The sequence below is a fragment of the Nesoenas mayeri genome (genome assembly GCF_963082525.1).
Source record: "Nesoenas mayeri genome assembly, chromosome: Z".
Classification (NCBI taxonomy): Eukaryota; Metazoa; Chordata; class Aves; order Columbiformes; family Columbidae; genus Nesoenas; species Nesoenas mayeri.
The window spans coordinates 59,931,531-59,946,379 of NC_137542.1; the positions used below are offsets into that span (position 1 = coordinate 59,931,531).

Sequence of the window (14,849 nt, forward strand, 5' to 3'; positions counted from 1 at the left end):
CGCTCGGCGCCCACAGCTCTCAGCCCGCTCTGCGCGCGCTCCGCAACTATTGGCTGCGCCCCGAGACGTCACTTTCAGGGCGCCCGGCGCAGGGCGTGGCGAGAGCTGGGGAAGAGGCGTCGCGAGAAAGTAACGTTGCGCAGTATGGCGGCGTCGGAGTCGGAGCGCAAGCGGCGGGAGCCCGAGGCAGCGGCGGACGAGGAGGATGAGGAGGAACGCTGGGTCGGGCCGCTCCCGGGGGAGGCCGCGCAAGCGAAGAAGAGGAGAGGTAAGGGGAAGAGCGGAGCCTTCGCTTGCCTGCCCCTTCTCCGCGGGCGCTACCCCGGGCCCCGTCTGGAGCGCTGGGGTCGCTGCTCGGCCGCAGGCCCCGCCAGGAGCGCGGCCCCCACCACGAGGTGGGGGCGCCGGGCAGCTGGGTCGCCCTCGGTGGTTCCCCGTGCCCCAGGACGGGCGGGGGAGGCCGCGCAAGCGAAAAAGAGGAGAGGTAACGGGAGGAGCGGAGCCTTCGCTTGCCTACCCCTTCTCCGCGGGCGCTACCCCGGGCCCGGTCTAGACCGCTGGGGTCGTTGCTCGGCCGCAGGCCCCGCCAGGAGCGCGGCCCCCACCACGAGGTGGGGGCGCCGGGCAGCTGGGTCGCCCTCGGGCGGTTCCCCGTGCCCCAGGACGGGCGGGCGGGCGGGCGGACCCCTTTGCCTGAAGCAGCGGCTCGTACGTAGAATGGCCGGACTGTGGAGGGACCTCTTGGGCGCAGAATTACAGGTCGTGGACGCCCTATTTCTGCTTCATCTGGGAGATGCCCTCAGGAAAAGAGGCTCTGCTTGGTAGTGCCGGCAGCGCTGAGACCGTGCTGCCCACAAATGTGGAACGAAATGGCTTCTAGGGCTCTGCCCTAAGGTGGAGGAGCCTCTAGGTTGTGTTTTGATACATGGTGTTGCTGTGTGCGGCAACTCACAGCTCTCTGAGCATCGGTTGTAAAGTAAATGCAGGTTTAAGGATGTTCAAACCTGCTGGTTCAGTAACAAATACCATTGCACAGATGTCAACAGTTAGGATGTAAACATTGGAGACAAAAGTAGAAAATCACATTATTTTAGTTGGACTAGTTAAACAGTGAAATAGGTAGGTGCTAGCACTTAGAATTTAAGCTGCAATACTTGTGTGGCACCTCAAATCTCTTAACAACAGTGTCAGGAATATGTTTGGTTTTGGAAGAAAATCAGGTGCAGATAATCTTCTGCTTTCTGGCAGTAACTTAAAAATTGTGATACTGAATTTTTTCTTATTACATTCAGACAGCCAAGGTAATAGTTGCTTTAAACAGGGCATCTGTGTGTCTTAAAGCAGAGTTTGAGTGGCTCTAATTTATCAGTCTGAGTAGAAAGCCACAGCAGAATTCCCTTTGATTATCTTTGCAGAAAATATTAGCGTATTCTTGACTACAATGGGAGTAAGCTCTTCAAGGGAGAAGAGAAGCCAGATGTACTTTATGAAAAAAAAAAATTTCCTGATTTTTTTTTTTATTCTGTTTAGTCCTTGAATTTGAACACGTTTATCTTGAAAATCTACCATGTGCTTCGATGTATGAACGCAGCTACATGCACAGAGATGTCATTACACATGTAGCATCTACTAAGTAAGTGTCTTCTTTTTTTTTTTCACTGTATCTCGTTGTCAGAGATGTATTTTTGTATATGCTAGAAAGTTTTCATTGTAGAACTTCAGTAATGGGAAGACTGAGTCTAGAAGTGGTATTCTAATTTTAAAAAATCCAACAAAACTAAGTGCAAAGAAAAGGGCTTACTGCAAAGATTGTTTAAATAGAATGAAAGAAAGTCTTAAAATCCTTATTGGAGTGGGCAGTATCCCATGAGCAACTGACTGCATCTGAACAAAATGTGATTCAGCAGAGCTGCTCAGATTTAGGAGATAGCTTTCTTCTCTTTTTTTTGTGTATATGCACACACGTACATTAGTAAATAGCACCTATTGTGAAAGCAAAGCTAAAACAGAAGTAAAATTTACGTAGTCAAATGAGATAGTATTATATATTTATTCAATTCAGGCCGTTGGCTTTTTGTAAATTAATCCAGAGTGCACGGAAATACTTGTTTACTTTTCCCGGAGTCATAGTACTCATTCAGACAGATTATCACAGTAATTTGTTTAAAGGTAATTCTTTACACAGCACTAAGGATAGTGAAAATTACTGCCCCAGAGTGATGTGAAAGTCTTTAATATGTGTAACTTTTTGTTTCTTTGTTTCTTGTTTTTCTTTTGTAATTTTAGGACAGATTTTATCATAACAGCCAGTCATGATGGGCATGTAAAATTCTGGAAAAAAATAGAAGAAGGGATTGAGTTTGTTAAACACTTCCGGAGTCACCTGGGTAAGAACTTGGTTTTTCTTCTATAAAGGACCTCACTATTTCTTCACCCTTGCTCTTAAGCATTTGAACAGAGAGTACAAATAAAGAGAAGAGGGATTCTGGGATTAATTTACTGCAGTTAGATATTGCATGATACCTACCTGTCTTTCTTTATTCCCCTGCCCTGTTACACTTAGCTCTGGAACTGCAGGAGGGTTAGGGTGAAAATAAAACATGTGAGACGCCTCCTGCACAGATCCTCTACATCCTTTACATTACTTTGTGACCATCCTGTGGGGAGAATGTCAAGGGCATTAAAAAGCTGTCTATTTAAAAATAAGTAAACAATGTGCATAACAAGATTCATAAAATCCAGAGAAGTTAAGAAAATGGTACTCTAAGTAGTTACCTGAATCCCTGATGTCCTCCCCACCTCCTGCAGTGTCGAAAAAAATTGTAATTTTCATCTTGTATTATTGCAAGTGTAGAGTAAATTCTGCATCATTGTCATGACTATCAGCTGAATTCCAATTAAGAATTAATAATTTTAACCGAATTTTCAAAGTTGGTAAGTACACATAGCTCTTCCCTATTATGCTAAGCATTAAACAGGCTAGACGGAAAATGGCATTCTCATTGCTATTAGAAGAAGTGATCACGTGCCTCCTGGGGAAAAAACCAGTTCAAGATGCAGACTGTTAGAAAAATATTTAATAATATATAGTAGAAGAACTGTTTCTTCTTAGACTTTAAAAAGATGTTACGGTGGGCTCTCAATCTTAACTATCAGCTTTTCATTATATACAGAAACAAAATGTGAGAACAAAGGCTACCAAGCAAAAATAGATATTGTGGAGTAATTTTGAGTAACATATGTGCTAATAGCAAGACTGTAATAGTCTGTAGAGTTCTGCTTTTTCTCTCTTGAGAGGTGCAAGCTGAAGAGCATGTTATTTTTTTAACATATCTTGATATTGTTCTAAATTTATTTAAATGAACATTTTAAATGAAAATAATTGACATTATAATCTTTCATTTAAGTATATAGTAAGTAGTTCAGTATAATGTACCTGATTGTGACCAGTGATAGGATACAAACTGTTGTTTTGTGAGTTTTTTGGCGTTTCTTATTATGAAAGTCAGACAGGTTTTTAAGTCTGAAAGGTGAAGAAACAGCTGAGAAACAGGTTTAAACCTCTTTATATTTTTCCTGTGGAATATTGAAATGAAGGATGTCCCTTTCTTGTGTCTTAATAGTATGTTAACTTTTTTAATAGGTGTTATTGAGAGTATTGCTGTTAGTTCAGAGGGGGCATTATTCTGTTCAGTTGGAGATGACAAAGCAATGAAAGTGTTTGATGTCGTCAACTTTGATATGATCAACATGCTGAAACTTGGGTAAGTTACATAGTTCTTGAAAATGTTTGTTTGGGATTATAAATGGGGGTTATTTTGCTAAGAGGTAAATCAATAATTTGTGTTTTTTGAGGTTTTTTTAACCCCAATCAGATGAAGCTGAGTAAATGGCATTATCTGAAGTGCATCCAGTGGCTGTGGTCTGCCTGACTGAATAGAAAAATTTATGATTATATGCCTAGTATGTGAATGTAGCAGGTCTGTGCCTTCCCTCAGTGTAAAATATTATGCACAAAGATGTGGGGTTTCTCAAAATACTTAGCTAGACATTTTTTTTTCTCTTGTTTGGAACTGAATTTAAGAATCATAGCCAACTAATATTTCCAGTAAAGAAGGAATTTGTCCTGTATGTGTTGTCTTATTTGTTGTCATAGGGATAGAAATTTCCTCCTTCTGTTATAAAGAATATTGTTTTTCTTAGTCGTGCTGTTGTAGGATTTCTGTAGTTATACAGTATGTAGCTAAAGAATGTGGGAGAAATGGGAATGGTTGTTATTTGAATTATAACAATACTAGAGGAAAACAAGCCCCATGCTGTTACAAGGGTGAGTTTGGAGGATTGGAGGTTCAATTAATGCTATACCAAGAGTAGTAGAAGTACTGATGTTTCCACAAGCCTTTTAGAACTGGAAAAGTGATTCCTCATAGTCCACTATTTGTTGTTTAGTTCTGAAACTGAATAGAAGCATAAGTTTAAAAAAAAAAAAAGAGCTTTTCAGATACCTATATAAAAGCTTATGTGACGTGCTTTGCTGGTTATAGTTGTAGTATCCTCCTCCAGATAATGTATTTAACCTATAGGAATTGATTCCCTCTTGGCTGTCTGCTGTGGAAAAATTCTAGTTAACCTTACTATTTTGTTTTTACTGGTCTTTTCTACTTAGCAGCCCTGTATTGTCACTACGAAAGTAGTAAAATTGTAGTATGAAAAAGACTTAATATTATTAAGAAAAATTGAATTTGATGTTACAATAGAAGGTGTATTTTCTGTTTGAGAATTCGGAGAAAACTGAGGTAAAAGCATTAATCATGTAACATATGGAAGAGAAGTGCTATTGAATTGCAGAAGTTGAATAGGAATTATTAATGCCACTGGTGTGATTTAGCTGGATTTCCATCCTTATTCTTTTATAGCTGCCTTCTACCTTTGCTTTCTATCAGACCCTCTTTATAAAACAATACGGGAGCAACAAAAATTGGCCAAGCCATCCACTGAATTGTGTTGCTCGGAAAAGGTTGGTTATAACCCTGAACTTTGGCAAGACAGATATTAGTAAGACTAGTACATGAAGTTCAAAATTTGCTTCTGATATTTGATTTCAAGTTTATAGCATGACTCGATCCTTATCTAAGTAACATCAGTCCTTTTTTTTTTTTTTATCCTCTGTTGCAGCTACCACCCTGGCCAATGTGAATGGGTATATTGCCCTGGAGATGCCATATCTTCTGTTGCCACATCTGAGAAGAGCACAGGAAAAATATTCATATATGATGGACGAGGGAATAACCAGCCACTTCATGTTTTTGATAAACTCCACACATCCTCTCTTACTCAGATACGATTGAACCCTGTCTACAAAGTAGTAGTGTCTGCTGACAAATCTGGAATGATCGAGTACTGGACTGGAACTTCTCATGAATATAAATTTCCCAAGAACGTGAATTGGGAGTATAAAACAGATACCGATCTATATGAATTTGCTAAATGCAAGGCTTACCCATCCAGTATAAGTTTTTCACCTGATGGCAAGAAAATGGCGACTCTTGGGTCCGACAGAAAAGTTAGAATTTTCCGGTTTTTGACAGGGAAGCTCATGAGAGTCTTTGATGAATCTCTGAGTGTAAGTTTGGTCTTGCTTATCTTTTTATGAGGTGTTTTTTCTACGTATTTGAATTTCTTTACCAGCACATTCACCTAAGTTATCATTTTTTTCTAAAGTTGAGCCTCGTTGCTGTATTTTTCTTGCAGAAAATTTTTCTTTGTTCCCTTCCTTGCCTCTTGTATAGCTTTGCCACAAAATTAATTACCAATTTATGTTAGTTATGCGGTGAAACGGAGATATCACTTTTCATCTGTGGTTTTGTACTGCAAGATTTCTTTTTACTAGGAAGCAATTCTGCAAAATGTCCATTTAAAATAACATAACGATAGCAAATTATACTTGTCATCTTTCAAGAAATTTGTTAGATGGCTACATACTTCTCTGTCTTTGCTTAAGGCTAGTACTACAGCATGCCTATTGGTTCATTAAAATAAAAGGAGTATTTGTATTTATTTTAATTCTTCAGTTAAGTTTGTGTAGAGTAATCTCATTTGAATTCTGAATTTTCTAAGCATGTGGATCAGTGTTTTGCTGCATGGATGATGTAAAATATGTTTATATAAAAGTGGGGTTTTTTTTCTGTTTTTCTGTAGATGTTTACTGAGCTTCAGCAGATGAGACAGCAACTACCAGACATGGAGTTTGGCCGACGTATGGCAGTTGAACGTGAGCTGGAGAAAGTGGATGCAGTAAGATTAATCAATATTATTTTTGATGAAACTGGACACTTCGTTCTCTATGGAACAATGTTGGGCATTAAGGTCATAAATGTAGAGACTAACAGGTACGTTCCAGTGACACACTTTGAGATAAATATTCTTATTTCAAAGCCTATATTCAGTGAAGTTTATAGTATATTTAAAACTTGATATGTCTGTGGGGGTCTCTAACCTTATTTTGTTGTTATTTGGGAGCCTTACATTAGACTGTAGATAAGATAATGCTGTGATTCATAATGAGTTGTTGCAGTTTAAAGCTTCGTAAAACAATGAGAAAATATGGCAAGCATATTTGTATTAAAAAGGTGTAATCTCTGGCTAATTGTGTGTGATAACATAAATGTGGATCATGCAATTGGGGTTTTATTGCATACGGAGGCTGACTAGTGAATCACATAGCAAGTCTGAATAGAGAAGCATCATAAAAAACCAACTAGTTATTTGAGAGGGTTTTGGGAATTTTGTTTTGGGTCTTCCAGGCAGAAAGGAGATAATCTCTGACTGTGAGCAGCTAACAATAGTTATACCTTTTTATATCTTGTACTTCAGGTGTATTCGTATCTTGGGAAAACAAGAAAACATCAGAGTGATGCAACTAGCTTTGTTCCAAGGAGTAGCAAAAAAACATCGTGCTGCCATCACTATAGAAATGAAGGCATCTGAAAATCCTGTTCTCCAGAATATCCAGGCAGATCCAACAGTAATATGCACAGCTTTTAAAAAAAATAGGTTTTACATGGTGAGTGTAGTTTCTATTTAAATAACTCCATGCATGTACTGATGTTTTTCCTATATTATTTTTACTTTTCTCCTTGCACCTTTCCAGTGCTTTTTGTCCTGAATATTTTCAAACACAACTTTCCAGAGGCGTTCCTTCATTATGTAATTAAAAAAAATTAAATTCAGAGCAGCATCAGGACTCAGTAGCATCAAGGACGTTCTGGGCAACTAGCTAAGACAAAGAGTCATCTTCCTGTTCACAATTTAGATTTTAGGTGAGATGCAGTGAATAAGGCAAACGGACAAGTAGTTCCAGAGCAGTTAGTAGTCAGTTGGGATGTGATCACCATAGTGGTTAGAGATCGGTCTGTCTGAATTTGATCATGTTTTTTGTTGGACCAAGATGGTATATTTTCTAAAGCTTTGTGTGGTTAGTGTGTAGTACATAAGGGAATATACTACTCTGAACGGTAGGACAAGTGAGGAGGAGAAGTTAGGCAAAATCTAAAACATGGCTATATGCATGCAGAGAGATTAGTGATTGTCATTTGACAAGTAAGTGTACTACTCACTTAAGCAGATGCTTCTGTACTCCTATGTTTTTGCTATAAGTACTATAAAACTACATTTCTGAGGTTTTTTCATTGTTTTCGGTTAAGTTTGATGGTTTTCTATAGTCTTACATTAATGGGGTATCGGAATAAGAGGATTAAGTTTTCCTTTGTAGTGAAACTAAAAGTTTTATGATGAAACCTGCTGTTTTCGTCTGAATGTGACAGTACACATTGATATTCTCCACTGTTTTTTTTAAAGAAAAGATGCTGAGCTACTGTGGGCTTTCTGTTAAAAAGAGGGAGAAGTTTCTGTTAAAAAGAGGGAGAAGTTTAATTTAACAGTTATAAAAAAGTTACTTGGATTTGCACATAGCTGTACTGGAATTCGTGACTGGTAATGCACGACACTGAAATGCAAGAACAGACTGTCTATGAATTCTCTTCCTATATTTTAAATCTATTAGTTTTTCACAGTGTGAATAATCATATTGACACTAGTGTGTAAGATAAGGGGAGGGGGAAAGAGAAAAACCAAACAGCCTTCTGTTCTTTTGTTCTTAGTTTACTAAACGTGAACCAGAAGATACAAAGAGTGCAGATTCTGACAGAGACGTATTTAATGAGAAACCTTCTAAAGAAGAGGTCATGGCAGCTACTCAAGCAGAAGGTCCCAAAAGAGTTTCAGACAGCGCCATCATCCACACAAGCATGGGAGATATTCATGTCAAGCTTTTTCCTGTTGAGTACGTATTCAGTAGTTTTCTTCTGTTCTTTAGTTTTTACTTTCTTCTACACTTTATGGTAGCAGTGTTCAAGACTTGTATTTAAAGTCAGGAATAGTTCTCTTCCCCTTTTTCTACTGTCCGTTTTTCCCAACAGTTTCTTAATACATCAAGCTAGGACTGTGACTCTTTACAAACACAAATAAAATAGGGCAAAACAGATATAAGGAACAGTTGTGGGTACAAGTCTGTATTTTATTATTATTTTATTATTTTTTAAAAATTATTTTTATTTTTACTTAATTACAGGTTCAGGGGGGTTATTCCTTTCTTAGCTTTTATTCTTTTTCTAAACAGTGTATGTGAATAGGTTGCGTGATTCTGTGTATGCTACATATTATTGTAAGTCAGTGCTGTTCGATTCTGTCATGAAAGAGAATGATGATGTTGACAGTAGGACTGTGGAAGCCAGAGAAGTAGTGCAGTTTGCAACTTCCAAATGTGGCCATTGTACTACATTTGATGTTATTGCAGCTCCTTCAAGTGCAACATGAAGTTTGTACCAGCATATAATATTAGTGCTGTATATATCCAAAACCAGACATATAATTGGAAGAGTTTTATGCATGACAGTTGCTAAAGTTATTGTGTCAGAATCTCTTCTTTGTGATGCTAATATATGCAAACATTTTATTATGAAACAGATCTGTTTATTATTATATATCTTAATATTGCTATACATTTGAACTTAAACGGTGTAAGTGTAGTCCATGCTTCTCTAAACCCAAGTTCCTGTTGTATCATAAACATAGGTAAGGCAGTACAACTTCAGTTCTACCCTGTAGGGCTGCCAGTTTTTCACCAGTGTCTCCTTGCATCAGGCCCTAGTTTCTGGAATTGTAGCACATTGGTTGAAGTAACGGTACAGCCCTTATTAGTAAGTGACAGGCCAAGCTACATGTTATCTGACTTTTTTTTTTAATTCTCATGTCAGTGTGTCACTATGTTTGCAGGGATAGTATTGCTAGGTGCTTCACTACAGTGTTTCATATGCAGTTTTCAATTAAATACATTGTTGTCAGGCTTGGTTATTGTTAGGTTTGTCCTTTTTTGTTCTAGTATTTCCAGCCAGCTTAGCTTTGAATTTAAATTTTTTTCAAGATGAAAGTGATTAAAAAATTAAAGAAGAGCATATAGGATGTGGCATTGTATGGCCCTTAAATCTTTGGCCATGTGCTCATGGAATCAAGTTGTGAATGACTGTGTACTGCTCAGACTATAATCTTGTCTGTTCTATTACTTAGTCCACTGGCACTCTGTTTCTGACTCAGTTTAGAATATCACTAAGCCCAAGCTAATGTTCCTTGTCACCGCTGAACTCTACAGCTGTGGACTCCACTTGGCTGTTTTCTCATTTGCTGGGAAAATGTGTGTTACTGCATAAACATGTCAATGTAGATCTACTCTGGCTACTAATCAGTTATCTAAAACTAGTGAAGGAGCTATTGCAAAGAATTTTCACCCTGGTAGCAAATCTCTTAGAAGTAAATAATCAAGTCACAGAAGTGGAAGGTTGTTTGGTTGTTTTTTTCCTCTTTTTATTCCATCAGAAGTAATGTTTTGCCTCTTCACTCCGCTTCCAAGCAATGTTTGTGAGTAGTTTCAGAGGAGGGTAACTGACTCTGCTGAATGCAAGTTCTGTAACGTTGTGTTTTTAGATGTTACTTGTTTGCGAGACTGGACTCCTTACATATGAAACTGAACAGAATTGTAGCAGTAAAGGAGTGAACAACTCTCTGCTTATGCAGCATACACTCCTTAATTGATTTTGTAAACCAACTGTTTCTAAGTAGAAGGCTGGAGAAGGAACATCTAAAGAGTGGTGCCTTGGACTAGGCTTTGAGGAAATATATTTGGTTCCTGACTCATGGTCTAACCCTGGCTGGCAACTAAGCACCACACAGCCACTCACTTGCTCCCCCTCTGTGGAGTGGGAGACTCAGAAGAGTAAAAATGAGAAAACTCGTGGGTTGAGATAAAGGCAGTTTAACAGGCAAAGCAAAATCCGCACACAAAGCAAAGCAAAACCAGGGATTCATTCACACTTCCCCTGGGCAGACGGGTGTTCAGCATCTCCAGGACAGCAGGGCTCCATCACATGTAGTGGTGACTTGGAAAGACAAACGCCATCCCTAAGAATGTTCCCCCATTCCTTCTTTTTCCGCCAGCTTTCATTACTGAGCTTGACATCATTTGGTATGGAATATCCCTGGCATTAGTTGGGGTCAGCTGTCCCAGCTGTGTCCCCTCTCAACCCCTTGTGCACCTCAGCCTCCTCGCTGGTGGGTGGGGTGCGAAGTAGAAAAGGCCTTCACGCCGTGTGAGCACTGCTCAGCAATAGCTAAAATACTGCGGCGTTATCAACATTGCTGCTGCCTTTCTGTGTCATCGTGCAACTCTCAAGGGTTTTTTGTTTTTATCTCTGGCTTTGAGGAGGTGGGGATTTTTTTCTTTTTTTCCTTACTTGTTGAAAGCTCTTTCTACAGTGTGCTGAAACGCTGCTCATTACAACGGGATCTCGATCTCAGCTGAAATGTTTACAGCCTTGCCACCATACAATTAAATATTTATTGTAGCTTGTGTTTTCTGCTACACAATTTTAGGTGCCCCAAAACAGTGGAAAACTTCTGTGTGCACAGCAGAAATGGTTATTACAATGGACACATATTTCACCGTATCATCAAGGTAACATGTACAGAACTATTTTTTTTGTTGTTTTAGATAATGTAGCTTTGTGGTTGGTCCTCTTTGTTAATCTTTTCCTTTCCCTTTTGCACAAGGAATTTCTGTAATGGCTTCAGAATTCTCTGTAAAGTCTGAACGACTCTGAGGCTTTTAACAGCTTTATCATTTACTTGAAGTTGTTTAATAGTTGTTCTGGAACTGACAGAGTGGAAGAAATCTGAAACTGAGAGAAATATCAATTCAGCAATCCTGCTTGAACTAAGACTTTATTTTATATCAGAAGGCATTTCTTTAAAGCTGCCTTATTTCTCTTGCACCAGAGTCAAGTTGATAGAGCCTAAGTGGTTGCAGGAGGTACAGATAATCAGGTTTCTGTTCCTCACTAGTAGGAACTATGAGTAAGCTTGTTTCTTCACAGGTACTCCATTATCACTTAAATGCTGTGGATAAGGGCTTCTTTTAACACATTTTGTTGAAATGTTTGAAGAAATGCCACCTGGTATAAAATATTTTTGCTTATTTATTCTATGTGATGACATAATAAAACTTAATTTCTGTGCAGGGTTTCATGATTCAGACTGGTGACCCAACTGGTACAGGAATGGGCGGTGAAAGTATTTGGGGAGGAGAATTTGAAGATGAGTTTCATTCAACTTTACGACATGACAGACCATACACGCTCAGCATGGCTAACGCAGGACCAAATACCAATGGATCCCAGTTTTTTATAACAGTAGTTCCAACTGTGAGTAATATTAAAAGCTTGATTTATGGCTTGAGATGGTAACTTAGATAGCAAAATATTGGTTTTTTCCTCTGGTGAAAAAAGGAACACAGCACTATCTAAATAATATTTTCTTGTTATTTTGCAAATGAACACTGCACATAACTATGTGTGTTGTGTAGGCTTCACTGAAACAGTCTTTGAAGAAACAGAAAAGTATTTTTGTCAGTTGTGATCAAGAGGCCTTTTGCCTTTAATTGGAGTAAGGGCAATATCAAATTCTTAGTAAATCAGATTCATTTTAATTGTGTATTACTAGAGTATTTTGTATTAATATACTGTTTTAAAGATGATGGAAATCTATCTATTGCTTAGATTGTTTGAAATTTTTGGATATGGTGCCGGGATGATTCCTTAATATTGCCTAATTATAGCTATGCAAAGAAGCCAGTGTTCAGGTTTCCTTTCATCTGTGTACCATTTCAGAGTAAAAAAAAAGGTAAACACTGCTATATGAATTTAGCAAATAAAAACCAAATCCTTAGAGGTAACATTTGTAGACACTGCATTCTTAGAGCACTTATTTCAAAATCATGTGCCTTTTTTTAGAAAGCAGTCATCTGCCATAATTTTGAAGCTTACTACGTTGTATCAGTGCCTGTATTCAGGTTGTTAATTGGGCATACTGTATATTACTTTGAATTAAATAGTATTCTGGACTGGCACTTAAAAGTTCAGCTGTGAAAATACCATGAGATAGAGACAGAAAAGGCATTTCTGTGAACTGAGAATACACTTTAAAATAAATTATGAAATTCTACTGCATTGCTAGGACTTGACCCCTGTAGTACTTTAAGAAAAGAATTGAGAAAGTGAGTTTAAATGCATATGAACATGTATTAGCCATACTCTAATAGTTATTGACATGCTAGTATTTATATGGTGTTAAGTTTCATAGTCTGAACATACAAAATGTATCCATGCTTACTCTACATCAGTCTCTTTCTGGTTTGGTACCTAAACTAGAGGCTGCTTTCTGTTTTAATAAGTTGCTTTTTCTTTTGTTTTCTCTTTTCTTATGTGCCCTCAAACAGCCATGGCTGGACAACAAACACAGTGTGTTTGGACGGGTGACTAAAGGAATGGAAGTTGTTCAAAGAATCTCGAATGTAAAAGTCAATCCCAAAACGGACAAACCCTACGAGGATATCAGCATCATTAATATCACAGTGAAGTAAGCAAGGATTCAAAGGTTCCAGCCTTAAGCAGAAAAAAACTCCACATGATAGGACCCAAAAAGGACCTAGAAAGAACAGAAATGTTTTTGAGAAGTGCCGGGACAGAGTGTTTCAGAGGCACGCTAAAATCAAATTAGGCAGATGGCAAACTCAAAGGGGATTTTATTTTTCTTTCTGACCAAAATTGTGTAACTGTTGATTAACCAATAATCAAATGTGTTCTCAAGCAAAATTGCTTTAGGCTCTGACACATATTTAGTAAACAGCAGGTTCAAGAGGAGGAGCCTCCGAGGAGCCTCAAACTTTGTGCTCAACCCTGAGGTGTTTCCTTAGGTGGTGTCCCATCCTATGGGGGAAGTCCCCAGCTGCAGACCTGCTGCTTTGAGGAAGTCACCAGTGGGGCTTCATTTATACCCTGGTCAAATCTGATCTGTGGTCAGTGGTCTAGAAATGTCTCTTGACTGGGGCATTTCATTGGCTAAGGGACGTGTCTGTCAACCAAGGGGCATGTGCCTGATGCTGGACACCATGGTGTCTGTAAGTTTCTGGTGGTGTTGAGTGAGTGTACCTGCCACACAGAGCAATCACCAGTTTTACTATTTTTAATGTACCTGAAGTACCCAATGTCTGTATTTCTGGTAACTTTGTATTTTTAAAATAAAAACCTCTGCTTGTTTCTTACTATGTCTACTGGTTTTCTTCCCCTGCTTCTATGCAAAACTCAATATAAAACCCCACACCCTGTCTCATGATACCATTTATAAAAGGGGATCATGGTATAGTTTGTATCTTTCTCATGTTTCATTTGCATCTTTCATAGTTAATTAAACCTTTTCACAGCATTGAAATCTTTGACAGAGGAAAAGGTCAGAAAGCCTGAGAGAACTCTTCCATCATACGTACATGCATCAAACATGAGATTAAGTTATGATAGTGTTTGCTATGACAAGGTATGTAATCCACCTCTGTCCTTTAAAAAAGGCTGTGGACATACATACCTTCTGTGTTGAAGAGCAATGATCAACTGTTAGGGAGTGGCTTAAAGATAAAGGACATGAATCCATGGAGCAGTTGCACGACCAGAGTTTGTTCTAAGAAGAGTTTTGTTCTAATGTTTGTTCTAATAAGAGCTGTGTTCTGATAAGTTAGCGGTTTGTCATAATTTAGGAGCTTAGCATAATGAGGCCTCAGTGGAAACTGCTGGTCATTAGGAGAAACGGCAAGGGCACAGTGACCTTGACAAGTATTGGAAACAACTTTGGGGAGGTGGGAGCTGAGGAGGTGCAAAACACGGCTAGCTAACCGCAAATAGGAGGGTCAGGCAAATGTAACCTTTGGATCTAAGCCAATCAGCAGGTGACAAGTATGCATAATTACTGTAACCTGTTATAAATAGGTGTCGTTAACGGCAATAAAGTTGAACAATGCGTTATCACTCGCATTGAGTCGTCCTGGCTTGTTCCTCCACCGCTGGCAATCAACTCTTACAATGCCAGTGTATGAAGACCTATGCAATATGTTTGGCATTGCCAATAATACTTTTTTTTTTCTTTTTGCCCCCCCCAGTGTTTGTTTTCTCATTGTTTTAGCTTAAGGAGTCTACTTCTGGCTTCAACATTACCCAAAGTCCTTCAAACATTTCTACTTCTTAGCTGAAATACTTAGCTTAAAATAAATGATGCCATTCACATCAGGTGTTTCTGATGCAGTCTGCAATGAGAGCTCACACAGCTCCTCAAGCTGCTGTGAACCTGGGGCTAGATATGGTTCTGTTACTATGTTGAACGGCTAAGTCTAGTCTAAATACACTAACATTTATGCT

General features: G+C 38.8%; 1 protein-coding gene across 1 annotated transcript; it reads left to right on the forward strand.

Annotated features, from left to right (window-relative positions):
* Positions 1-144: 144 nt before the first annotated feature.
* PPWD1 (peptidylprolyl isomerase domain and WD repeat containing 1) lies at positions 145-13,702 on the forward strand (the record flags this gene model as incomplete). Its single annotated transcript, XM_080363052.1, has 11 exons — positions 145-268; positions 1,531-1,633; positions 2,287-2,387; positions 3,644-3,764; positions 5,176-5,623; positions 6,199-6,389; positions 6,874-7,063; positions 8,160-8,341; positions 10,984-11,065; positions 11,628-11,810; positions 12,884-13,702. The coding sequence occupies 11 exons, from the start codon at positions 145-147 to the stop codon at positions 13,025-13,027; spliced, it is 1,869 nt and encodes a 622-aa protein (XP_080219178.1). The 3' UTR covers positions 13,028-13,702.
* Between the last annotated feature and the right edge of the window lie 1,147 nt (positions 13,703-14,849).